General features: G+C 40.3%; 1 protein-coding gene across 1 annotated transcript; it reads left to right on the top strand.

Annotated features, from left to right (window-relative positions):
* Positions 1-6,071: 6,071 nt before the first annotated feature.
* Positions 6,072-25,962, top strand: RFC3 (replication factor C subunit 3). Its single transcript, XM_062194379.1, has 9 exons — positions 6,072-6,259; positions 9,357-9,494; positions 12,327-12,394; positions 13,648-13,745; positions 16,391-16,572; positions 17,223-17,359; positions 17,449-17,547; positions 23,618-23,687; positions 25,676-25,962. The coding sequence occupies exons 1-9, from the start codon at positions 6,173-6,175 to the stop codon at positions 25,865-25,867; spliced, it is 1,071 nt and encodes a 356-aa protein (XP_062050363.1). The 5' UTR covers positions 6,072-6,172; the 3' UTR covers positions 25,868-25,962.
* The last annotated feature ends 743 nt before the right edge of the window (positions 25,963-26,705 follow it).

Here is a 26,705-nt window from a genome sequence, read left to right as displayed (position 1 = left end):
TCTACCTCTCTCTGTAACACTTTCAAATAAATAAAATAATTCTCTTTCTAAAAAAAAAAGTCTGCATGATACTTAAGTCATGAGCAAAGTGCCTCTGATGACCCAGAACCCCAGTGTTTTAGTGCACTATGTCTACAAATGGCCTCCACTGTTTTAACACATTTTGTGACTTTTTTCTTTGCAAAAGTAAATAATTGAAATAGAAGAAGAAAAAAAAATATATATATATGTTTAGAAGGAAAATGGTACTCACATAAAAAAAAAAACAAGATCAGAACAAAATGTACTTGGGCAAGAGAAGTTATTAAAAAACATGTATTTTTAAAAAAGATTTATTTATTTATTAATTAGAATTACAGAGAGAGAGAGAGACAGAGACAGAGAGACAGAGATACTCCACCCTAAGATGGCTGCCTCAAGTCAGGAGCCAGGAGCTTCATCCAGGTCTCCCACATGCGTGGAAGGGGCCCAAACACTTGGGTTATCTTCTACTGTTTTTTGCAGGCCATTAGGAGGGAACTGGATAGGAAATGGAGCAGCTGGGATACAAACTAGCACCCATAGCAGTTTCCAGATTTGTGGGCAGTGGCTTTACCCGCTATGCCAGAATACCAGCTCCTAAACAAATGTTCTTGACTGGTGAATAAAGTCAGATGGCTGAAGCTTCCCTTGGTGTATAATGGACCTGAAGCGTTTGAACTCTTTGCTTTTCTTGTTGAAACAATGCACATGACAATTGCAAGTGGGGAAAGGAACACTTGCCAACAAACTGCTTGCCTTCTCACTCAATTTCACCACCATGGTATTCTAATGAGGAGTCTCTACTATGTGTCTCTACTATGTGTCAACTCCCCAGAAAAATCATGGTTATTACTTTGTTATAATATTTATAAAATCAGTCTTTTTTTTTTTAAGCAGGAAACTGGATTGGAAGCAGAGAAGCTGGGTCTTGAACCAAGTACTCTGATACAGGATAGAGATATCCCAAGTGGTGTCTTAACTGCTACACTGCAATGCCTACCCCCAAATGTGAGTATCTTAACTGGCAGGCCACATGACTGCTCTGATGAACATCTTTTTTTCATTCAGTTTATATACATTGTTTTACACAGAAACCTTTTATTTAAGGTATACAAACTTCATGCATTTCACATATAAAAATTTAGAAACACAGTAATTCTTCCCATCCTATCCTCCCTCCCATTCACACTCCCACCCTTCTTTCTTACTCTTCTGTTTACATTCTTATTTTATACAAAGATCTATTTTCAATTACTTTTGTACTCATAGGATTAGCCCTACACTAGGTAAATAATTCATTGAATAGTATGGAAAAATTAAAAAAAAAATGTGTTCAACAGTCCAGACAAGGGCTGCTCAAAATCATTGCATCTCAAAGTGTCAATATCACTTTTCTAGAACGGGTCATCAAAGAAGGAGGTACCTTTCTCTAAAGGGAGGAGAGAACTTCCACTTTGACTATGACCTTGTCTAAATATGATCAGAGTCGGCGAACTCAAAAGGCTTCCATAGCCTTGGCAACTCATGACAAGAGCCTAGGGTGATTACTGATGCCATAAACAAGACTGTCAATTTGTTAAGTCAACAGGAGTCACTGTGCACTTACTCCTCATGTAGGATCTCTGTCCTTAATGTGCTGTACATTGTGATTTAATGCTATAACTAGTACTCAAACAGTATTTTTCACTTTGTGTCCTATGTGGGTGCAAACTGTTGAAATCTTTACTCAATATATACTAAACTGATCTTCTGTATATAAAGAAAATTGAAAATGAATCTTGATGTGAATGGAAGGGGAGAGGGAGCAGGAGTTGGGAGGGTTGCGGGTGGGAGGGAAGTTATGGGGGGGAAAGGCATTGTAATCCATAAGCTGTACTTTGGAAATGTATGTTCATTAAATAAATGTTAAAAAAAATCACTTTTCTAGATTACCTTTTAGGTACTCTATTGGTTACCATAGATCAGGGAGAACATATGGTATTTGTCTTTTTGGGGCTAGCTTATTTCACTAAGTATAATAGTGTCCAGTTGCACCCATTTTGTTGCAAATGACAGGATTTCATTTTTTTTACCACTACATAGTATTCCATGTTGTACCTATGCCATAATTTCTTTTTCCAATCTTCAGTTAATGGACATCTGCATTGATTCCATATTTAGCTATTGTGAATTGAGCTGCAATAAACATGGGGGTACATACAACTTTTTAATACGCTGATTTCATTTCCTTTGGGTAAATTCCCTGGAGTGGGATGACTGGGTCATATGGAAGGTCTATATTCAGATTAACATCCCAAGGGAAAACCAAATGGTGTAAGTTATGAGAGTTGATGGCAGAAAATTCAAGTAAGTATTCTAAATACCCCTTAGAAAGTCCCCAGAAGGCTTGAACACAGTTGTCCATGGAGGAGACAGTAACAGCCTTGGTTTTACTTCTTCCTTTCTCTTTCCCCCGTTCCTTGCTGCTGATCCAAATGAACGTCTCCCCACTAAACACCCTGCTCTGCTTTTGGGGACAGCCTAAGCTAAGACACAGGAGCTCAGCTTCTTTTCTAGGACCACAGCAGTACCCTGGAAACTCTGACTGTTTTTTCAGATCTTCATATTAAGTTGCCCAGCAATCAAAGAGACTATGGAGAACTGTAAGGAGATTTTATAGGATAGGTGTAAAAATGAGATATGTCATTGGTCATTGTAGCCTACATTCCATTATCCAGAAATCGGTTGCTTGATTTCATGATTCCAGAGGAATCCATGATTACATGTAATCCATGATTACAGAGGAAGCCTGGAAATGCATTCAGGTTCCCAGGAGGCACAGGAAAGAGATGTGAGAACAGAGTATTGCCTTGGACATGCAATACCTTGAATTTTACATTTCCTCTTTTTCTTTGCGAGTTCTAAACTATGAGTACAAGATATTTGTGCCAAGATCTATGCTCACTTACTTCAGAAAGCTAATTTTGTACTATTGCCAAAAATTAAATGCAATGTTTTATAGAGTTCCAGTGAGAAACCTGTCCAAAAGTTCCTCCATCTTACTGGTCAACCATTTCTAAAGTACAGAGAGTAGTATCTGCTCATTGGCCCCATCTTGCATGAGGGACTGGGATCATGATTGGACGCTGTCACTGCTATCAGAAAATACATTGTAAGAAAGAAAAAGCCAGACACCTTCTTTGAAATAGAGATCATAAGCCAGCAAACTTTCTGAGTTACTTTGCAAGAAGGGAGCCCAAAATGTGCTCAAACATAGGAAAAAAGAAGAAAGCCAAAGCATGGGGGTAAAGCTGAAGCTATTTTTTTTTTAAAGATTTATTTGAAAGAGAAAGTTACAGAGAAAGGGAGAGGGAGGGAGGGATAGAGGGAGTTGGAGAGGGGGGAGAGAGAGAAAGAGAGAGAAAGAGAGAGAGAGAGAGAGAGAGAGAGAATCTTTTGGCTGTTGGTTCACTTTCTAAATAGTTACAATGGGCAGGGCTGGGTCAGGCCGAAGCCAGGAGCTGGGGGACTCATTGGGTCTACCATGTGGGTGACAGGGTCCAGGCACTGCTATCCCTGTCACATTAGCAAGGAGCTGGATAGCAAGTGGAGCAGCTAGGTCTCCAGCGGGCGCCCATAAGGAATGTTGGTGCTGCAGCTCCTGGCTTAATGTGCTGTGCCACAATACTGGCTCTCAAAGTGGTGTTTTCTTTTTTGCCTTTTTAGTGGAGAATAAAGGAAAAATAATGTTCGTTCCTTCTCCATCATTTGGTCTCTGGCATCGTGAAATCCTAAAATTTCTGCCTTATCACTTCAATTAGAGACATAAAGGCACAATCGTGTCCAGCCTACAAAAAGGTCTTACTCCTTTTTCTGGCAGAATCACATGCAGGTTTGCCCCAGAGAAATGCAATGAAATCAACAGTCAAACTTGGCAGCGGAAGAGCCCAAGCAAAGCAATTACGCATCTTTAGGACTTTTTCAAGGTTTGGCTGCAAATATAAGTTGTCAGTTTTCTTGTTTTTGTTCACATGACCTAAGTGAAGATTTAGCTTTGTTGTCCTCTTACCATCCTTGCTGTCATGCCCCCTCGTCCTGTATATTTGTGGCTATTTCTGTGCTCAATAAAATGAAGGCATGAATTATTGAGTGCCTGCTATGTGTTAGGTCTTTTGTTATCTTACTTATTCCTCAAATGATCCATGAAATCCAGGTTTCAGTAACCTCACTTTAAAGCTCAGGAACCCAGGGGTCCGAGTCATTAAGAGACTAGAGCTATAGTTGACCGAGCCCTGCTTGATATTTATACCTTCTTCTCTGATCGCTTCTTTTACTTTCCCACTCTCCATGAGGACTCTACTTCCACTGTAGCTATCTCTTACGTACCACATATCCAGAAGTGGATCTGGAGTAGGATTGCCAGAGAACATACAGGGCACCTAGGCAAATATGAATTGCAGATAAATGATTTTTTATTCTAAGTATTGCTTGGGATATAATTCTACTAAAATGTTAGTTGAAATGCAAGTTCAAGTGGGTGCTGTTTTCTTTTATTGTGTGTGCACAACCTGGCAATGGTCAGTGAGCTATCTTTCTTCCTTCTTTTCCTGCCGTTGTATTTCTCCTTCCTCGGAACGTACAACTTGGATGCGTGCAGACTTCAGCATCAACTCCTCCTTATTGAAGCTGTTTGCTGTGCTCATAGTCACTCCCGCCTGCCAAGCCATCGACCATTCTAGCGCATGGCTCATTTTCTTCCTTGCAGTAATTATTTCCATTATTCCTTTTTTCATTATTCATCTCTTGACATAGATGACACCTCAGTACCATTGCTTTTTAGTTCTCAGACTTCTCCTTTCAAACATTTTCCCTTTATTTGAATCCAATGGCGGGTGGGGGGCAAAGGGAATCTGAAGATTTCTTGCAGTATTATATGGTGGCCAGGGAGGTGCTTCATGGGGTCAATGAAACTTGGACAGATACAAGTATTACAGCTCTCCGGAGGAAGTGAGGCATCCAGTCCTATTAACAGTAGACAAAAGTGGTCCACCAGGAGGAAATAGTAAGTGCAAATGTCCAGAGGCAGAAAATTTTCCAGGCTGTTTCAGGAAGTTACTTGAGCAAAAGGACAACATCTTATATCAGTTCTTGGTGGTGTTATTGTTCATGTTCAATAACTTTTTGCTGATAAGAGTAACCCACTTTACATGATTAATACAAGAACACAGTGAGTTTTTATTTAATAAATGGATGATCACTTCGATGGAAGGGTATTCAACATGCTCAGAAATCAATTCTTATCTTGCAAAACCTTGCAACCAATTAACAGGATTCAGGATTCTGAATAATATAGAAAATAAAAGCAAAAATTAAATAAGGAATTAATGTTACAGGCAACCAGAAAACTGCATTGCGAGACGTGCAATTTGACTGGCATAATGAAAGCTTTATAAGGGCTTCGCAGGCAGAACATTTTCCTGAGGGCTTCACGTTGTTCTCTTCATTTGAATTAACAGAAGTTTTTCAAACATTTTGCATTATAATAGTATGTCAGTCTCCTGTCTTCTTCCCCAGAGGCCATGTTTTTGTACTTTTACTTTTTTTTTTTTGATTGCTTTTCAATATATTAAGTATCTTGAGGAATGGACATAATGGAAGACAGTGAAGATTAGATTCTATTTTTTATTAATTTATTCAATCAAGCTTTACTGGGTGTCTGCCAAGTGAGAGGAACCCTGAGCTTGGTATATTCTAGTGCCCAGAGCAGAGCCCTACGATAGACTTTCAATAAATTTCTGTAGACCAACTCCAGGGAGTTAACAACGGATGAAGGAAATGAATGCAGGGAGGAGTGTCTTCTGAGATTTCTGGATTTGTCGCTCGTCCTATCACAGTTATACCGTAAATTACTCTCCATAGTTTCTAGAATATTACAGACGGTTAGGACAAAGAGAAAATAAAACTAAGTATTAAACTAGGTGGCAACGGCGGCGTGACTAATTCTGTCCTCGGGCGGCTTCCGTAGTGTTTCCGTCCTCAAGTCGTTTACGCAGACGTGGTCGGTGGTGACGTCACGCGACTCGGAATTCGCGGGAAAACTTGTCTCAGTCGCGAGGGGCCGGGGCCCGCGCGCGGGGACTTTGAAGCGTGTTCCCCGGGAAGTCCTGCTGCCATGAGTCTGTGGGTGGACAAATACCGGCCCTGCTCCTTGGGGCGGTTGGATTACCACAAGGAGCAGGCGGCCCAGCTGCGCAACTTGGTAAATCCGGGGCGGGAGAGGGGAGACGCGAGGGGGCGGCGGGCCGGGGGCGGCTGAGGGTCCGGGTCCGGGGTGTGGCGCCCCGGCGGAGGGTTCGGGGTCGGGGTGTGGCGCCCCGGCTGAGGGTTCGGGGTCGGGGTGTGGCGCCCCGGCTGAGGGTCCGGGTCCGGGGTGTGGCGCCCCGGCTGAGGGTCCGGGTCCGAGGTGTGGCGCCCCGGAGAGGGTGCGTGCCGCCCGCGCGCCCGCCGTGGAAGGTTCAGAAAGCTGAGGCAAAGGCAGCGCTGGGAAGTGTCCTCCGAGCTGGTAGTTGCAGGCAGGGACCGAGTCGTAAACACGGGAATCCAGGCGGGGCGGGCAGGCGGAGGGAGCGAGGAGGCAAAGACGACTGGGGCGGGAGCCCGGAGCCGGCCGGGGCGGCCTGGCGGTGGGGTCCTGAGACCGCGGCCTGTGCTCAGGGACCGGGCGTGGTGCGGCCCCGGTGGTGGCCGGAGTGGGGTGGGAGCCGCTGGAGGGCTCTGGGCGGACGAGTGACGTCGTGTGAGTTTTTAGCGGGCTTCCGACCAGTGCTTGGTGCCGGTGTCCTCGTTTATAAAGGCCGTGTTGGAGTAGCTCAGAGGTCGTTTCTGATTCCCGGATCGCAAGTCGTGTACGGGATGTCCTTGCGCTCACTTCCTCATGGGAGATGTTTCCTCCCGCATCCCGTTACGTTGTAGCGGATAAAAGGCCTCGAGGCCCTTGTGGGAAGCACACCGACCCTTACAGGGAGGGAAGAGAGAGGAGGGTGTTGAGGATGAGTTACTTGAAGTTCCTGTTGCAAACCCAAACGTAGCCTCCGATGTGTTTGCGCTCTGCCCTCTGGTCTTCCCACTCCAACCTTTTCCAGGATACTGGTGCTGCTTAATTGTTACGTGCTTTTTAAAAACAAGGAATGACTAAGAGGAATCTATCCGTGTGCATGTGTGTGTGTGCACACACATATATAGAAAGCATTAAAGATGATTTGAAATTGAAGGTTAATTCTCCTCAGTTAGTGATGTTGACCCTGTAACTAATTCAAAAGGTAATATATGTATAATGATAGGCAAACTGATAGCAATAGCTTTAATTTTCTAGGCCATAGAATACAATTTATTTTTTACAGCTACTTTTTGTTAGAATTTTGATTATACATTTTGGACAGCTTGATACACTGGTCTTACATGTTAAGAAATATGCTTTTGAGATGTACACCGGTTTACTGTTGAATCTACAACTTAATAAAACTGAATAGACATAGTCTTTCTTTCTGGTTAGCTCAGAGTTTAAAAGACAAAAGCAACAGGTATTTGTGGAGTGACTCCTGTTTCCAGATCCCATATTAGGTCAGAGGTTCCTTTCCTTGAGATTCCTTCTTCTGTGGCAGAGATATATGAGCTTACAAGGTATCAAAAGTCACTGTAGCAATCACCTCTGTTGAGATACTTATTTCATTTTGTCTGCAATGGTTATTTGCCGAATTTTCGACTCCTGTGATTCTGCGCAGCTAAGGCTAAGCTCTGTATCCTCATCCTCTTTATAGCCTTCCTAGCTCGGTTCCCAAACCTGACTGATCGTGAGAATCACCTGGGAAGCATTTTCAACCCTGTGGTCCGTGTTGTGAAGTAGTAGACACTGTCAGGGCCCTGCTGTATCCCTTTAAGTACGCACAGACTGACTTCTGGCTTCCTCCATCAGTGGGTCATAGGATTGCTTTCCTCTTGAGAAGCAGTCCTCGCTTTCTCCCCACGCTTTCTCCCCACCCGGTTTCCTAAGAAGGCGTCAACAAGGGCTGATGGGAAAGTGTGTCCTGGTCTAGCTTTGCCTCCTGTGGGTGGCTAGCACTGTGGTGAGTCTCACACCGGCTTCCCAAGGTTCCCCAGCAGGATGGCCAGGTGCCTAAAGTGGCATTCGACTTGATGATGCTCTTCCTGGCTGCCTGCCTGTCTTAGGAAGTCTTCTTTACCTCCCAGGTAACCTCTCAAGCAAATCAGAGGGACTCAGTTCTTATCAGTCTTGTTCTAAGAGTCCAAACTAAGGCAGACGTCAGTTGCAGAGTGACAGAATTTTAATCTCATGGCAGATGGGACCGTATAATCAAACAGCTGTTTTAGGAAGTTCTCTGGCCGATTCTGGTAACCACATTTGGGAGTTTCTGCTTTTCTAGCATCTAGTGTTATATTTTGTATGTGCTATGCTATGTGTATATAGGTTATGTAAAGTTAGTGCTAGAGGAATGAATAATCAACACTTTGCAGTTTATTAAAAATATAAATATATATTTGAATCTAGAATTTCTTTTTTCTTTAAATATTTGTTTATTTGAGAATCAGAGTTACAGATAGAGGGAGAAACAGAGAGAGGTCTTCCATGTGTTGGTTCACTTCTGAGATGGCCACAATAGCTAGAACTGTGCTGATCCAAAGCCACAAGCCAGGAGCCACAAGCCACATGGGTGCAGGGGCCCAAGCACTTGGGCATCTTCCACTGCTTTCTCAGGCCATTAGCATAGAGCTGGATCAGACATGGAGCAGCTGGGACCTGAACCAGCCCCCCACACTGGAAGGCGGCACTGAAGGTGGAGGAATAACCCACCACACCAGAGCATTGGGCACTGAATCTAGAATTTAATAGTCAATACACAAAATGTTTTATACTTTTAAAAGTAATTTGAGGGGCCGGTGCTGTGGCATAGCTGGTAAAGCCGCCGCCTGCAGTGCTGGCATCCATATGGGAGCTGGTTCGAGTCCTGGCTGCTCCACTTCCAATCCAGCTCTTTGCTATGGCCTGGGAAAGCAGTAGAAGATGGCCCACGTCTTTGGGTCTTTGCACCCGTGTGGGAGACCTGGAGGAGGCTCCTGGCTGGCTTTGGATCGGCGCAGCTCTGGCCAATGCGGCCAATTGGGGAGTGAACCAGCAGATGGAAGACCTTTCTCTGTTTCTCTCTCTCTCTCTCTCTGCCTTTCCTTCTCGCTGTGTAACTCTTTCAAATAAATAAATGTCTTTTTTTAAAAAAAAGTAATTTGATTCCACCTAGAGAATTTCAATTTGATTAGTGAAAAATACCCTTTTTTGTTTCCAGGTTCAATGTGGTGATTTTCCTCACCTGTTAGTATATGGACCATCAGGTGCTGGCAAAAAGACAAGAATCATGTGCATTCTACGTGAACTTTATGGTGCTGGAGTGGAGAAATTGAGAATTGAACATCAGACTATCACTGTAAGTGTTTCACTTTGAGACCCTCCAAATATTTATTGCAGAAGTTGTCAGTTCCTTGTCCTGTACGCAGCTGGTCCCCACCTTCACACACCCTGTTGCTGCCTGATTAAGTAGGAATTTGATAGGGGTTCCTGGTGCCCAGGATTGAGAGCTACTGATTTGCTTACAGACCTAACTGTTACAAGGATACCAGTTGTTTAAGTAGAGAGGAAGTGCAAGTATGAGCAAGGGGAGCTTCTGGGTAAAACAGAGTTCAGATTGCCTCGTAAGTCAATATGTCAGCCAGGGCTACAACTCAGATTTCTAGAGTTCTGTGTTCTGAGTAATAGTGGGGATACAAAGACAGGAGTGATTTTGATACGAATTCTAAATGTGGCATCAGGTGACTTAATACAGATGGGGCAGCTGATTGGCTGGGAGAGAGGGCTTGAGGGTCTACAATGTTGAGATTTCCCATGATCTTGCCCTGGCCAAGCCTCTAGCCTTGCATGATCACCATGCTGTGCGTTTTCATGTTCTTCCTTTGAGGATGCTGTCTAGTCCCTAACTGAAATGGCTCCTCCTCTCCAAAGTGCCTCCACCTCCCCTCCCATCCCCACTCCATTAAATTAGTTTTTCTTGTAGTACTTATTGTGTTTTGCTTTAATTATGGTTATTTAGACATTCTTTCATTAGACACTTGTATTTGTTTTGAAGTTTTGTAGGGGACATGTCATTCATTTTAATATCCTTGATAGCCCCTGGTGGAATGTCTTACACATGTTAGACATTGGAGAAACCTTACACACGTGTGAATGGTAGTGCTAGTCAGAGAATTCTCAGGAGAATAACTAGGTTTCTGGCTAATGTTGATTAGCTTATGTTTAGTCACTGAGTTTGCAATGTCATTGGAACATTTTGTGGATATTCTTAAAAAACACGTATGATAAATTTAACAAGAAAAGTATGGGGTCTGTAGGAAGAAAACTAATGCAGGACAAAATATCAAAGCTGATCAGATGGTAAAATGAAGCATGTTCTTAATTGGAGTCATAATATTACAAAGTATCCTCCCTCAGTTACAGCATGAATTACATTTGAAATGTACTTTTGTTTTTATTATAGAAAATGATCGTAAGATCTCTATGGAAGAATACCTTTCTGAGACTAGCTGAAGTAATTATATATAAGAAAAAAAAGATTAGTTGAAGTGGGGCTTGTGTTACACCAGTTAGTAAATGATATTGTAAGGATAAAACTATATTAAATTAGGATAGAAATAGAGAATTAGACTAGCATAATTGAATAGAGAGCCCAGAAATATTTTGGAGAGTGTATTTCAGATCAGTGGAAAAGAGTGAGGTGGCAAAATGAACCAGCATAACTTGTCACCTGTCTGGTAACAAAGTTGAATTCATGGAGTAAAATTTATAAAGGTGAATTCCAGATAGATTAAAGACTTCAATGTTAAAAGGAAACACTAAATATCTTAGACTATAGCTTATTAGAAAATATGAACTGCCCATGGATCAAATATACCTTTTAATGGAAAACATGGAAACAGTAGAGGAAAAGAAATAGATGCTTGTATATATATATGAATTTTAAAAGCTCATTTGATGAGATATCACACATACCAGTCAATATAAAAATAATAGATTTTCACAAAATATTTGATAGGAACATATTATTTAACAGACTTACAAGTTGATGGTAGAAAGTTAGATACTCTAGTAGTAAACTATTCACAAGTAGTCACAATAGAGAAATATGAGTATAAGTGGGCAAGGAACATTTGTAAAATGTGTGACCTTTGTGATAGTCAAGTAGTGTGAGGCTGTTCTATACTCAGCCAAACTGCCCAAGATTAAGAGGCTTGATATAGGTGAGGTTATAGGTGAGAAATGTTGTGGAAAGGAATTTGCATATAGAGAAGTGAATTGTTGGAATATTTTGGAAAGCGGACTGTCTATACACGTGCATATACATACGTGTTATATTGAAGTTCCAGGACATAATATATCCCCTCCAATCCAGCATCTTTTTTTTTTTTTTTTTTTTTTTTTAACAAAAATGACTTTCAGACGTGAGACGGAAAAGTAGTAAGATTATAATATTTAATGGAGTAGAACATCCATCATACCAAATGGGCACCTCTCCAGACAGAATGTGAGAAGAAGTGCCCAGCCATTCAGACTGGGGGAAAAGAGGTTGCATAGTTAATGGAGGATACCAGACAGGCCAGGCAGGCATCTGAGGAAGGAGCTGAGAGCTGAAGGCTCAGCAGATCCGCTACTAGACATCCCTTACATAGCAATGAAAGCAGGGCATGAGACATGAGTGTGCACAAGAACTTCAATTGTCAAATTATTTGAATGACCCAAAGTAAGAAAACTGCCCGTGAGTGTAACTGGCTTTGGAACTTCCAAAATGTAGATTGATACACAACTGTGACACTACCGGTTGTCTATGAGAGATTGTCAAGATGTGGTGTTAACCTGGAAAAGCAAAACACGGAAGTGTGTGTGATTGCCTTTGTGTTTTACTTCTTTACAAGAAACATTGACACTCTATGTAAACGTACTTGTTTGTGTTTATTTTGGCTATGAAAGGAAATACACAGATTGTTTACAATGATGATGTGATAACTGGGGATGAAGAAAAAAGCGAAACATTTATCTGCAATTAAAAGAATGAGATTAATGAAATTAAAACATTAATGGTGGTTATCTCAAGTTTTTTTTTTAAGTGAACATAAATTGTTTATATTACAAAAAATTAATGAAAATACAAGACAGAGGGGAGATAGCCTGGAAATAAATGATTTACAGAGTTGGATTTTTTTGTTCATAGACTCCATCTAAAAAGAAAATTGAAATCAGCACCATTGCAAGTAATTACCATCTTGAAGTTAATCCCAGGTAAGTTGCTACTATATAGAAGTCAATAGAAAGATGGTATTCTGACTTTCTTTTAAGGTGAAAGCTCATGAAGTAAAATTATTTGTATAGAAGCACAGTATATAAACCAGACAGATTAAAGTGAAACTGCCCTACTTGAAATAGAGCCTCGAGCCTTTGCACCTTGCCTTGTCTGTCATAATTTCAGGATTTTATACACACACACACACACACACATGTCTATTGAGCTGATTATTTTACATGAAGTACATTGTATTCTAAACTTTTTGTGAAATTATATTGACTCATTTGACACTAATGAACAAAGTATATCTAAAGAGTTTGTAGTGTCTGGAATTAATATTTCAGAAACTGAATTTGGGTTGCCAGATCTTTTGTTGCAGCTGCCTTTATTTCAGCTTGTTGATCAGGATTTTATAATTGTCCCCCAACTGATGTGTTTGAATTAGCTATCATAAAATAAGATTAGGGTCTTGTGGTAGGGCAGGGGCATTGAACTCATGAAGCAGCAGTTAAGTGGTAAGTAGTTCAGGAATGATTTGGGGTGCTACATTGGGTTGGGCTGCAAGATCCTGTAGGGGCTGATGGATTCTGAAGAGCAGAGTAGAGGGTATTTTCAGACAGAGGCAACCCTGGATAATGGCTCAGAGGCAAGTGTGACCGTCAGTTTCAAGGAGAGGGAGGGGGCTGGGTGCAGCAGGAGGAGTTGAGTTAGCTTATGTGCATGAGCTATTGAGTAGCAGGCACTGTGTGAGAAACCTTACATGGATTTAAACAACCCTAGCAGATAAGTATTATTTTCTTTAGGTGTGTCAAAATTAAGATTGGTAGAAATGGGTGTGAGCATAAATGTAGTAAGAGTATTAATTCATAGACAAATGGGACATATTTTGAATTCTTGACCAGAAAAGTGATGAAAGGCATTCTAAATATATTTAATAATAGTGACTTGGAGAAAACTTAGGGGTGATAGAGTTTGCAAAATTAATTATTAGTTATTTCTCTGTTTACTTAACACTGAACTTGATGTAAGAATGTAGTGTTTTCAGTGATGTATAAAATTGGAATATTATTTGTACTTTTAATTTTAAAATATTTCACTTTAAAGGTTTATGATCATCGTTAGGTATTAGTAATTTTTATTAAAAGTTTGAATGCTAAATATATTTCTTCTAATAGATCTGCAACACTTTCAGGAGTAGTAGAGTATTTCTAAATATTTACATATATATTATTATTTTTGTTTTGTGCAGTGATGCTGGAAATAGTGACCGGGTAGTAATTCAAGAAATGCTGAAAACAGTGGCACAATCACAGCAACTTGAAACAAGCTCTCAAAGAGATTTTAAAGGTACGCAGTAAAAATATCTTATTTTATAAACTTCAGAGCGTTAGTGCTTTTTTTTTTTTGGAGTTAGAGAAAGGAATAAGAGCAGTGTAATTTCTGTGCTCTTGGGAGTTTATAGTCTAATACAATTGAGTTTTGTGAGAAACAGGAATGCCACTTATTTGATATTTTGCAAGATAAATAATGAAAAAATCATTTTATTTTAAATAAGAAACTATATGATTTAAAATTAGCTTCTTTTTTTCCGATGTTTATTAATTTTCATCAATTCAAAAGGCAGAATGACACAGAGAGAGATAGAGAGAGATCGGAGAAAGGTCTTTTCATCTGTTGGTTCACTCACCAAATGACCACAACAGCTAGGCCTGGGCCAGGCTGAAACCAAGAGCCTAGAACTCCGTGTGTGTCTCCCATGTGGGAGGCAGAAGCTCAAGGACTTGACCCATCAGCTGCTGCTTTCCAGGATGCAATAATACAAAGCTGAATTGGAATTCGAACTGGGACTATAACCAGGGACTCTGATATGGGATGCAGGTATTACAAGTGATGTCTTAACCCCTCAAGCCACAACGACTGTCCCAAATTCACTGTTTTTATAACCAAAATTAGATGTTCCTCATGAAATATTAGATAGAAATTAAAGTCAGCTATAATCCTATCATCTGAGACAACAGTTAACAGTTTGGTCTTTACAGTGTTTTTTTTTTAATGCATATATGTACATACATTCCTCCAAGTAATATTTTATAGTGATTAATATGCTAATATTTAATGCTTTTGATAGACTTTGCCAAATTCTTCATCTGGAAGAAAATACAGATTGATACTACCAATGGCAATTTCTGGAATGTTCTTTTTTTCCCTGATGTTTATCAATTGCAGATAATTTTTTTTATCCTTGTCATTTTAAGCAGAGAAAATAGTGAGTTTCTTGAATGAGTGTGATCATTTTTCCTTTTGTTCAGTTCTTATTTTTATTTTTGAATTGCCTGTATTTCTAACCAGTTTCTTATATTTCAGTCTGTATTTCAATATAATTTTGTCTAGGAATTAATTTTTCACTACAATGAACTTAGTCACATTTTAAAATGTTTTGTGTATATATGAGTTGTTGTTCTTCATATTTTATTTCCTGTGTTATTAAATTCTCTAATCATTTGTAGTAGTCTTTCCATAGTTTCTGTTGGCTTTTTCAGGTATACGTTCATGCATCTGCAAATAGAGAGTTTTTTCTTTCTTTCAAATTTGTGTGGCTCTCAATGCTTTCTCTTTTCTAGTTATGTTGGCCATTACCTCCATTACCATTCTTGGTCTTAGTAGTCTATATCACAATTCTAGAAGAAAGGATTAACTTCCACGTTGTTAGTTGCTGGACTTTGGCCTGGGGTACATGTATCTGGTCATGGAAAGAAAGTATTCATCACCTGTATTTTATTGAATGTTATATCTGCTTCTTTGCATCCATGAATGTGGTTTTATAAATTTTCTTCTGAGTTACATTGGTGTCAAACATTACATTACCGGATTTTTTTATATTAAAATCATTTTGCTTTTCTGGAGTATATATCACCACTTGTCATGATACGTTAACTTTTTAAAAAATATGCTGCTGTTTTTTGCATATCTTATTACTCAGTCACTATTTCCAGCATTACTCATAAAAATAATTATATCTGTCGGGGATTGGTTCAGTACTCCTCATAGATGCCAAAGCCTGCCTGTGCTCAAATCTCTCATGTAAAATGGCATAGTATTTCATGTAACCTACACACATCCTCCTATGTATTTTAAATCATCTCTAGATTGCTTATCATACTTACTGCAATGTAAAGACTTGTAAATAGTTGTTATACTGTTTAGGGAATAATGACCAAAAACAATGTTCAAAATACGCTTCTTCTTACATAGATGCTGACACTAGGAGAGCCTTTTCAATTGTAGTTGTATGTTCTCTCTTGCCCATATCTGAGTGTTTTAGGTGAAACATCTCACTTATTTTGATATGGATGTTGTCCATGGGTCTTTAGTTTTAGAACCTTTACTACTGTTGATTTTTGTGGACAGGATTTATTGCTATGCTTTGCTGTGCCATCTTTAGGAAAGACATTTTTAATATAATTAGAAATATAACAGATTCAGTCACTGCCTCCGTGTTATTTCTTAATCACTTTAAGGCAGGTCCTTGAGTGTGGCCCAGTAGAATCTCCCTGTGCTGGTGATCAGATGTTTCCTGTGGTGTCGACTACATTACTTGTGCCAGTGTTTTCCAGAGTGTATTTTTTAGAATTTAAGATATTAGATTAAAGAAGGTCTATGGAAATGTGCTCCTGAGATAAAACATTTGGGGGAAAATGCAGCACAGTACATTCTTGTCTTGGTAATTTTTTGTGCGTATAAATAATATTGACTGCAGTGACTTTTATAACAAAGCAACACCTTCGTTTAACCAATGTTTCTTGGTCTTTACAGAATATTTGAAAAAATGGTTTTTCTATTTTTATAACTTTGATTCATCCTTGCTAGAGGGACGAGTAGTGTATCAAGCTTATTATTTAGGGTTTCGATGTGAATAATTAGTGGGAAAAGGAGGTGCGTTATTTCCTTTGACTGAAATCAAGTGAGGATGTGTTTGTTTCTCTTTGACTCAGTGGTGTTATTGACAGAAGTTGACAAACTCACCAAAGATGCTCAACATGCCTTGCGCAGAACCATGGAAAAATACATGTCTACCTGCAGGTTGATCTTGTGTTGCAATTCTACATCTAAAGTGATACCACCCATTCGTAGTAGATGCCTGGCAGTTCGAGTGCCTGCTCCTAGCATTGAAGAGGTAAATCAGATTAAACCTCTTGTAACTTTTCACAGAAGTTTTAGTTCTGAGTCTCTGAGCTTAGTGTATACATCCCTGTCATGGTTGTTTTTGTAAAAACTTAGTGGCATGCATCAGTAAATCAAGAACAGCTGTAGAGCTGGATACAAACCACTAGAAGATGCATAAACCAGTGCATATTCCTGATAGTAAATACCAGATACTGAGATCTGCACCGTGTTCTCCTTAAACTTTCTACTACCTTAAGCCGATGTATATTACAAATTCTAATTTTTTTAAGGACTAGTTATTTATTGCTTTACTAACTTAATTGGCTGTAGGAGGAGACTGGAATGTGGAGGAAGTAGATTTTGCAAGGTGATGTTAGTCTGAAACTACATTAATACAGATTTTTATTTTCCTTGTCATTCTTAACAGCTATCAATAAAAGTTCTAAATAGTTTTCCTGCTGTTCATAGATTTTGAGATTTTTATACAAAATAGGGATAATATGTGACACTGTTGGGTGCAGATTGTTAAAGTATCTTTATAGCAAGCTACATGTAAAAACTTGAGAGTAATAGTTAAAAGGATCTTAAATGATGTTACCAACAGAAATTATCTCAGAACACTTTTGATGATCTGGCCGTTTTTGTTAATTTTGTTTGTAGATTTGCCATGTGTTAACTACTGTGTGCAAGAAGGAAGGTCTGAACCTTCCTTCCCAGCTGGCTCATAGACTGGCAGAGAAGTCCCGCAGAAATCTCAGAAAAGCTCTGCTAATGTGCGAAGCCTGCAGAGTGCAGCAGTAAGTGGGTGGGGCGGGTGCCACTGGAGACTTTACACATCATTAGCATACTTCTCTCTAATTTCTTTCGTCCTCTCTTTTTGTTGTAGATATCCTTTCACTGCAGATCAGGAAATCCCAGAGACAGATTGGGAGGTGTATCTGAGGGAGACTGCAAATGCTATTGTCAGTCAGCAAACTCCACAAAGGTAACCTGTATGAAATAAAGGTTTAAGTCTTAAGATAGTACATATATTAGCTATTATCTACTAACACCCCACCATTTAGAATTATTATTAAATCTTGAATCAAAATACTAAACTTTTAAGGAAAAGGTTGGATTTCATTTCAGAAATTGAGTTGTTTGGAATAGTAAATAGTATGTGTTATTACAGCTTTTGTTAAGCTATTAACTTAGTAAAGGTTATGTGTAAAAGAAGACAGGTTTTAGGGTTTTTAGCTTTTACTTTGAGGATCCTGGGTGACCTAATGTTAACACATAATGTGTCTCACATTCTAATATTGAAAAGGATAGTATTTAAGTTAGTAATTGATACATCATTTGCTAGGAAGACACCAAAGAATGAGTCAGACTTTTCATCTAAAAGTTTAGATAAATGTCCTTCATCAGGTAACTTCATTTCAGAGTTTCAGCTTCTTCATTTGTATATTGAAAATACTAGCCTGCCAGGGATACTTGTTTCTTTGAAGAGCAAAAAGAGGTTGTATGATGATGGTTTAAGAATTAGAAAACCCTGTGTTCATGTAGAATGAACAGCTGTACTAAGGGTACTGCTGTCTATATGCTATTGGTACTTAGTATTTTTTGGCATGTTTGCTGCAGTTATTTCCATTAACTTCTGTGGGTCTGATACCCAGTGCGGGGGGCATACTGAAAACACCTCCACTTGGGTGATTGGATTGATGACAGCTTTGAGAAGGACAGTCTGCACCTCTGAAAATCAAGAATGACAGTGTAAAGCCTACTGCGTATTTGGAAGTGTGGAGGAGGTTCCTCAAGCTCACTGAAGCACAATCTCACATCCTTGAAGCTTGTCAGAACTGAAAGGGTGGTTGATCACTTAAGGGTTTAGAGCAGCTGAGTACAGCCACATAATTTAAGCTTCTCTGGCTTAAAATAAAATAATGTTTCCCCTCTTGAGTGATTCATCTGATGAATCCTACTTTCTATAAGAGAGCCTTCAAAAGGTTCATAACATGTATTTTTTGACTTCCACATACATTGGTTTTGGTGGATAGTAAATCAGACATAGTGAGTACTTAGAATTTCTAAGGTTTGCTTTGAATTCCATTGGTTTCAAAAGGTACCAAACATAAGTAGTTTCATCAGAAAAGAAGCCTTTAGGGAAAAGCATGTATTCTGTTTTGTTGATAATCAATGAAGAAATATTCTCTTTTATTTTTTTCCTTAAAAATTTATTATTTGTTTATTCAAAAGGCAGAGTGACAGAGGCAGAGATGGAGATTTTAGCTGCTAGTTCACTCCCCACATAGCCATAACATCTAGAGCTGGGCCAAGCTGAAGCCAGGAGCCAGGAATTGCATCCAGATCTCTCACAGGGGTTTCAGGGGCACAAGTATTTGGACTATCATTTGCTGCCTTGCAGGTGCATTAGCAGAAAGATGGGATGGAAGTGAAGTGGCTAAGACTCGAACTGGCATTCTGATGTGGAATGCTGGCTTCACATGTGACAGTTTACCCCAATGAGTCACAACTTTAACCCCAAGAAATATTAAATATTATCTTTATTTTTAAGATTTATTTATTTGCAAGGCAGAGTTACAAATAGGGAGAGAGAAAGAGGTCTTCCATCTACTGGTTTACTCCCCAAATGGCTGCAATAGTAAGGGCTGGGCCAGACCAAAATCAGGAGCCAGAATTTCGTCCCAAGTCTCCCATGTGAGTGGCAGGGACCCAAGTATTTGAGACATCTGCTGCTGCTTTCCCAGGAGTGTTAGCAAGGAGCTGGATTGGAAGTGGAGTAGCTGGGACTCAACCAGTGCCCATATGGAATGGGCAGGTGGTAGGTTAACCTGCTGTGCCACAACACTGGCCCTAAAATACTAGGTTTTGAAAGATAAAATGCACTGGCACCATGGCTCAACAGGCTAATCCTCCGCCTTGCGGCGCCGGCACACCGGGTTCTAGTCCCGGTCCGGGCACCGGATTTTGTCCCAGTTGTCCCTCTTCCAGGCCAGCTCTCTGCTGTGGCCAGGGAGTGCAGTGGAGGATGGCCCAAGTGCTTGGGCCCTGCACCCCATGGGAGACCAGGAGAAGCACCTGGCTCCTGCCTTCGGATCAGCGTGGTGCGCCGGCTGCAGCGCGCCAGCCGTGGCGGCCATTGGAGGGTGAACCAATGGCAAAGGAAGACCTTTCTCTCTGTCTCTCTCTTTCTCACTGTCCACTCTGCCTGTCAAAAAAAAAAAAAAAAAAAGATAAAATACAAACAAAGCAGGTCTTAGGAATAGTTCTACACTGAAGATGACTTTCTTGTTTTGTTCTGGTTTTAAAGAAGGAAAATTCGTGGTGGTGGTAGTAGAATTTTTGTACTTTTAAGGACTTTAGCTACAGATTATTGTAATATTTGATAATATATCACTTACACTTTTTTTTTTTTTCCCAAAGATTCATTGTCTATTTGAAAAAGAGTTTACAGAGAGGCAGAGAGAAAGATTTCTTCCATACACTCATTCACTCCCCAATTGGCCACAGTGGCTAGAGCTGTGCTGATCAGGAGCCAGGAGCTTCTTTCGGGGCTCCCACGCGGGTGCAGGGGCCCAAGGACTTGGGCCATCCTCTACTGCTTTCCCAGGCTGTAGCAGAGAGCTGGGGAAGTGGAGCAGCTGGGACTCGAACTGGCGTACATAGGGATGTTGGTGCTGCAGGTGGTGGCAGCTTTATCCGCTGTGCCACAGTGCTAGCCCTGATATATCACTTATGTTTTTAAAACTTTGCTTATAAATGACCCTGTGGAAGAAATGCTCTATGTAAATAAAATTGTAGGACTTTATTCCTTTGTGCCATAGGACTTTATTCCTTTGTGCCATGTAAAGAGAAGTTTTGCCCAATTCTAGAAAGCTTTGATGCTGGTCAGAAATACTGTAAAGCTGGTGACATTTTGATCTTTGGCCTGTATCCAATACCCAATGACTACTGATTTTTGACCCCCGTTTATAGTCTTGATTTTTATTTGATTCGTCTTGGAATAGTCTTGATTTTTAAAATTTGAGTAGCAGCAAATATTTATGTGAATGATTATATCAGCCCTTAAAATGTGTTATCTCATTTAATTAACATAACAGTCCTCTTGAAGAAAATATTATGAAAATCTTTACTATGTGCGACAGTAAATAAAGATATACAGAACTTAAATAACTTAATCAGGGACATTCAGCTAAAAGAAAGAGACAGTTCTTTTTTTTTTTTTTTTTTTTAATTTTTTTTATTTTTGACAGGCAGAGTGGACAGCAGAGAGAGAGACAGAGAGAAAGGTCTTCCTTTTTGCTGTTGGTTCACCCTCCAATGGCCGCCGTGGTAGGCGCGCTGCGGCCGGCGCACCGCGCTGTTCCGATGGCAGGAGCCAGGTGCTTCTCCTGGTCTCCCATGGGGTGCAGGGCCCAAGAACTTGGGCCATCTTCCACTGCACTCCCTGGCCACAGCAGAGAGCTGGCCTGGAAGAGGGGCAACCGGGACAGGATCGGTGCCCCGACTGGGACTAGAACCCAGTGTGCCGGCGCCACAAGGCAGAGGATTAGCCTAGTGAGTCGCGGCGCCGGCCAAGAAAGAGACAGTTCTAGACAATTCTAATTTCTTTGACAGAAGAATTTGTGCTCTTGTAACCTATCAAGAAATAATGACAGACATAGTAAGTGGAGACTATAGTAATTTTTGTAAGCTAAGTGATAGTATAAATTAACTCACACTAATGTGGGATACATGTTAACATGTATGAGAGCCACACAGTGTTGTACTTGTGTATAGGCAAGTATCTCCTGAATCAACTTTTTAGAAATAAAGTATATAAACTATGTATATATTAAAAATAATTTTATACCAAATGCCATTATTTTTATTCCTTCTGATTTAATAATCAGGTTTTATTTTTGAGGCACACTACCATGTCAGCAAGAGGCTGTAGTCTTTTTTTTTTTTTTTTAAAGATTTATTTACTTACTTGAAAGAGTTACACAGAGAGAGGAGAGGCAGAGAGAGAGAGAGAGAGAAGACTTCCATCTGATGGTTCACTCCCCAATTGGCTGTGCCAATTCAAAGCCAGGAGCCAGGAGCCTTCTCCAGTCTCCCATGTGGGTGCAGGGGCCATCTTCTGCTTTTCCAGGCCACATCAGAGAGCTGGATCAGAAGTGGAGCAGCCAGGACTCCCAACAGGCACCCCTATGGGATGCTGGTGCCTCAGGCCAGGGGGTAACCCAGTGTGCCACAGCGCCTGCCCCGAGGCTGTAGTCTTTTGAGTCAGACTTGAAAAAAGTGCTGGCTCATCTGCATGAGCTTGGTGGAAGCCCAACCTCTCTGAACTTTAACTTTTCAGTAAAAGTATTATATTCCAGTGATCCTAGGACAGAGTATCGTGTTAAATAAACGCTTTGGTGGACATTGAGAGGACATGGACTTTGAGAGAAGACAGATCTGTGTTCATATCATGGTTTGCTATATTTGATTTTGTTAGGTTACTGACATCTAAAAAGAAAAATGGAGATAATGATCCCTCACTGAGCTGGTGTAAAGACTCGGTTAAATTGTTCCTTACTGTGTCTGTTCGAATAACTGTTTTTCCAAGTTTTCTTTATTTTATTTGAGAGGCAGACAGACATGGAAAGCATTCTGTTGGTTCACTCTCTTAAGCAATGACTGGCCCTGGGCTGAGCCTGTTTACTGGGAGCTGGGAACCCACTCAGTGTCTCCCATGGGTTTGGCAAGAACTCAACCACTGGAGCCATCACCAGTGCCTCCCAGGGTTTGTATTTGTATTAACAGGAAGCTGGAGTTTTAAGTGGGAGGCAGGCTTAGAACCCAGGCACTCCTATATAGGGCCTGGTGTTCCCATCAGTGTCTTCACTGTTAGTCCAGATGCTTGCCCTGTTCTAGTTCTTTTGTTTATGTATGATTGGGCTTTCATATTCCTGGCCTCCCAAAGGAAAAGACAGCCTCTACTTTTAAGAAGTTATAAATCACTGCCCTGATTTATCTGAAGTGTGGAACATCCATCGTCTTAGTAAAAATTCAGAACACCTTTTTTCTCTTTGGAAGTGGGTAAATATATAGAGAAATAGATGAAGATGCCTGTTTTGTGTATATTTGGGATTTTCATTGTAACTTTTTGACATGTTCCTATTCATTTAGCTTGGTTTGAATGATCCTATTCAGTTTCTGTGCTTACCTCTAACCTCTTTTCTCACCCCTTTATGACAGGACAGCTTCATGTCCCTGTCATATTGCCATTTTACTGTGTAGTCTAAGCAGTAGCATTTTATTCCATACCAGTGCTATCTTTTGTAACTTGTGTAATTAGTGACTGCTTATAATCTTTTCATGATAATTTTTTAAAGATATTTATTTGAAAGAGTGAGAGAGAGAAATAGATCTTCCATCTGCTGGTTCACTTCCTAGATGATTGCAATAGCCAGGCCTGGGCCAGGCTGAAGCCAGGAGCCTAGAGTTTATCTGGATCTCCTGCCACATAGGAAGCAGGAGACCCAAGGACTTGGAGCATCTTCCCCTGCTTTTCCCAAGCCATTAGCAGGGGCCTGGATTGAAAGTGGAGCAGCTGGGATACAAACTGGTGCCCAAATGGGATGCCAGCATTGCAAGTGGCAGCTTTACCCGCTATGCCACGACTCCAATCCCTTCATGACCATTTTCTGAATGTCAGGTATCATCTATCTTGAGAAAAAAGAAAACATTGTTACTTGATAATATCCTTCAGGTGTATTAAATGCCATTGTGTGAGTAAGCTCAGCTTTCACTATTATGTCTTAGTTTCTGTCTAGCACTTGCATAGTATTTGACATGATTATCCACATTAGGTATAAATGTCTCATTTAAAAGAGTTCTGAAGTTTTTCTTTTTGAAAAAAATCAACTGAATTAGGAAACTTCTCTGTGTGTGTCCTACGATAACACTATACAAGAAAGTGTGGCAGTATTGGATAGTTTAATTTGTAGAGTAAAATAGCACAGTAGGAACTTGGAGAAATTGTCCCTGATTTTATCACAAACTATCGATTATTTTGTTTTATATAGGCTCCTTGAAGTTCGTGGAAGGCTCTATGAGCTTCTAACACATTGTATTCCTCCTGAGATAATAATGAAGGTAACCCTGTTTCAGATCTTAAACTGTTTATTACTGTTAACACTTAGACTGATCACAGGGCTTTTGTAGGTGGACAATAATGTTGTCACCTCTTTCTCTCCAACTTAGTACTTCTGTGGGTGTTTATCTCGGCTTTTCTATGTGGCAGACACCATTAGGGGAGGAACCAAGAAGAGAAGGGAGGGCCTGCCTTCAGTAGGTTATATGATAGTGGGATGCAAAGGGAAAGAAGAATAAGAGGATTTCAGAATGTTGCAAGTACTCTAAAGGATATAACAAGGTGAAGTGATAAAAATGAATTGCGTGGCCATGGAAGGCCATTGATAGCTTCTCTGAGGAAGATAACGTTTAAGCTGAGACTTAGAGGATTAAAAGGTGAAGAACCACGTAAACAGCCGACCAATAAGCATTTCAAGTGATGAGACACAGTACCTTACAGAGGTAGATAGAGTCCAGATTCTAGGATGTTTCGAGCCTTAGCTTCAGGTTTGTTCTATCAACTTCCTCTGTCTAGTGTCTTTTAGTGTTTGCTAAATATTAGGGAGTTCAGGGAGTTTTGGTTTGCTTTTGTTAAAACGGCAGGGCAGTATTCAAAAAAATTCAAATGCTATGAAATATACAATGAAAAAAATGAGATCCACCCTTCTTTTCTAAGAGTAACTACTTTTCACAGACCTCTATTCTTTTTTTTTTCTTTTTTCTTTTTTTGACAGTTAGTGAGAGAGACAGAAAGGTCTTCCTTCCATTGGTTCACCCCCAAAATGGCTGCTATGGTTGGCGCACTGCGCCGATCCAAAGCCAGGAGCCAGGTTCTTCCTCCTGGTCTCCCATGCGGGTGCAGGGCCCAAGCACTTGGGCCATCCTCCACTGCACTCCCAGGCCACAGCAGAGAGCTGGACTGGAAGAGGAGCAACTGGGACAGAGCCAGCGCCCCAACTGGGACTAGAACCCAGAGTTCCTGCGCCACAGGCAGAGGATTAGCCTAGTGAGCTGTGGTGCCGGCCCACAGACCTCTGTTCTTCACATAAATATATATATATATATATATATATATATATATATATATATGTGTGTGTGTGTGTGCGCGCGCGCGCGTGTAGTTTCATGAAATGGTTTTCAGTCAAGAGTATAGCATAGGTGGTATTATATGACCATACAGATGTAGCTCCTTCTTTTTAGTATTTGAGTGGCATTCAGTTGTATGACTACATCACAGTTTCATGAATATGACCCCTCTTGGTTTAATTTTAGGTTGTTTCCAGATTATTAGTATAAAAAATGCTGCAATAAGTATCTTTGTGCTTTTATCCTTGCACTCTTGTGCAATTAAGTGCAGATGCTGTTCAACTTCTGATGGGTTTACATCTTGATAAACCCATTCTCAGTCGGAAATACCATAAATGGAAAATGCGTTTGCTATGCCGACCCTGCTTAATGTCACAGTTCATTAACACAGGATATTGCAGAGTATCGGGTGTTTCCTCTGGTGGCCAAGTGGGAGCTGCGGCTGTTGGCCACTTCCCAGCATCACTAGAGGATCACGCTGCATTTCACCAGCCTGGGGCAGGATCAACATTTAAAATTCATGCAGTGGTTTCTACCGAAGGCGTATTGCTTTCACACCATTATAAAGTCGAAAATTTGTAAGTGGGAGACCATCTGTGTTTGGCATTTAAAGAAAGGAAGTTTTTTCTCTTGAATGAACATTGTAGGTTCACAAAAAAAGAATTAATATTGTCCCATGGTTGTATATATAGGACACCCTGAAAAAATTTAAATTGAGCAATAAATATACCACTTAGGGTAACTTTGAAATAAATATTTATATTGTTGAAATAGTTTCAGAATTGAAAACGTGGGACTTAATGGGTTAAAAAGAGCACATTTAGCTTAAGTTTTGCTTCTTTTGTGAATGAGAGAAATAAAGAATGTTCAGTTAATACTGTTTTCAGTGATTACCTTTTAAATCACCAATTATTTTTCCTTAGGGCCTTCTCTCGGAACTTTTGCATAATTGTGACGGACAACTGAAAGGGGAAGTGGCCCAGATGGCAGCTTATTATGAACATCGTCTCCAGCTGGGCAGTAAGGCCATTTATCATTTGGAAGCATTTGTGGCCAAATTTATGGCACTTTATAAGAAGTTTATGGAGGATGGATTGGAAGGCATGATGTTCTGACTTCTCTCAGTGGTTCTCCCAGCTATTTCTCAGTGTCAGCATTTACATGCCGGTTGTATGGGGAGAGCCCCGGGTAAAATAAAATAACTACTTAATCATGTCTTATTTGTGGGTTTTTTTTTTTTTTTTTTGTAGTAAGTACTCTTTGACTATTAATCTTATCTTCTAGGTTAAATGCTTCTGTGTTATCGAAATGTCTTGAAAGGACATAAGTAGAAAAACTAGAGTTTAGGAGAGTGATTTTAATTTACTTTCACGTTTGTATTCAGACAGGCGTTGTTGATCCTGCCATTCTCTTCCACCCAGCCCTTCACTGTGAAGGGGGCTGACCCATCAGAAAGCAGTGATGGTTCCATATCCTCTGGGTGACAGCTTTTGACCTCACGTTCATGACTGTGCTTGGCACTCCATTACCTGTAATCAATCACATTCTCTCAACCAGGAGTTACGTTTTTGCAGGAAATAGGAGAATTCTGAAGCATAATAACATGGGTATGAAGAAAATTATAAGTACCATTTGTGTTCAGGCTGCAGGTATCCGACTTCCGTTTCAGGGATTCCCAGGGATTCAGATTGCTATTAGATTGGGACTAAGAAATAAGCATATTTTCATTAACTTGAGTGCGTGGGACTCCTGAAGAATATCCGTCATGTAGTTCTGAAGCGAAGGCTTATTATTGTAGAAATGAATCTTATGAGTGGGTGTAGTGTTCCACCCCCCGCACCCTCACCCTTTGTCCCCACTTTGGGGACTTTTTTTTATTTCAAAAATTTGGTTCATAGAGCAGAGGGTTTGCTCGACAATTGTCTGGCAGACTCTGAACAACTCCTTCAATTT

The sequence above is a fragment of the Lepus europaeus genome, chromosome 6 (genome assembly GCF_033115175.1).
Source record: "Lepus europaeus isolate LE1 chromosome 6, mLepTim1.pri, whole genome shotgun sequence".
Classification (NCBI taxonomy): Eukaryota; Metazoa; Chordata; class Mammalia; order Lagomorpha; family Leporidae; genus Lepus; species Lepus europaeus.
Note: the sequence above shows the minus strand (reverse complement) of the source record. Positions and strands in the feature narration are given on the sequence as shown.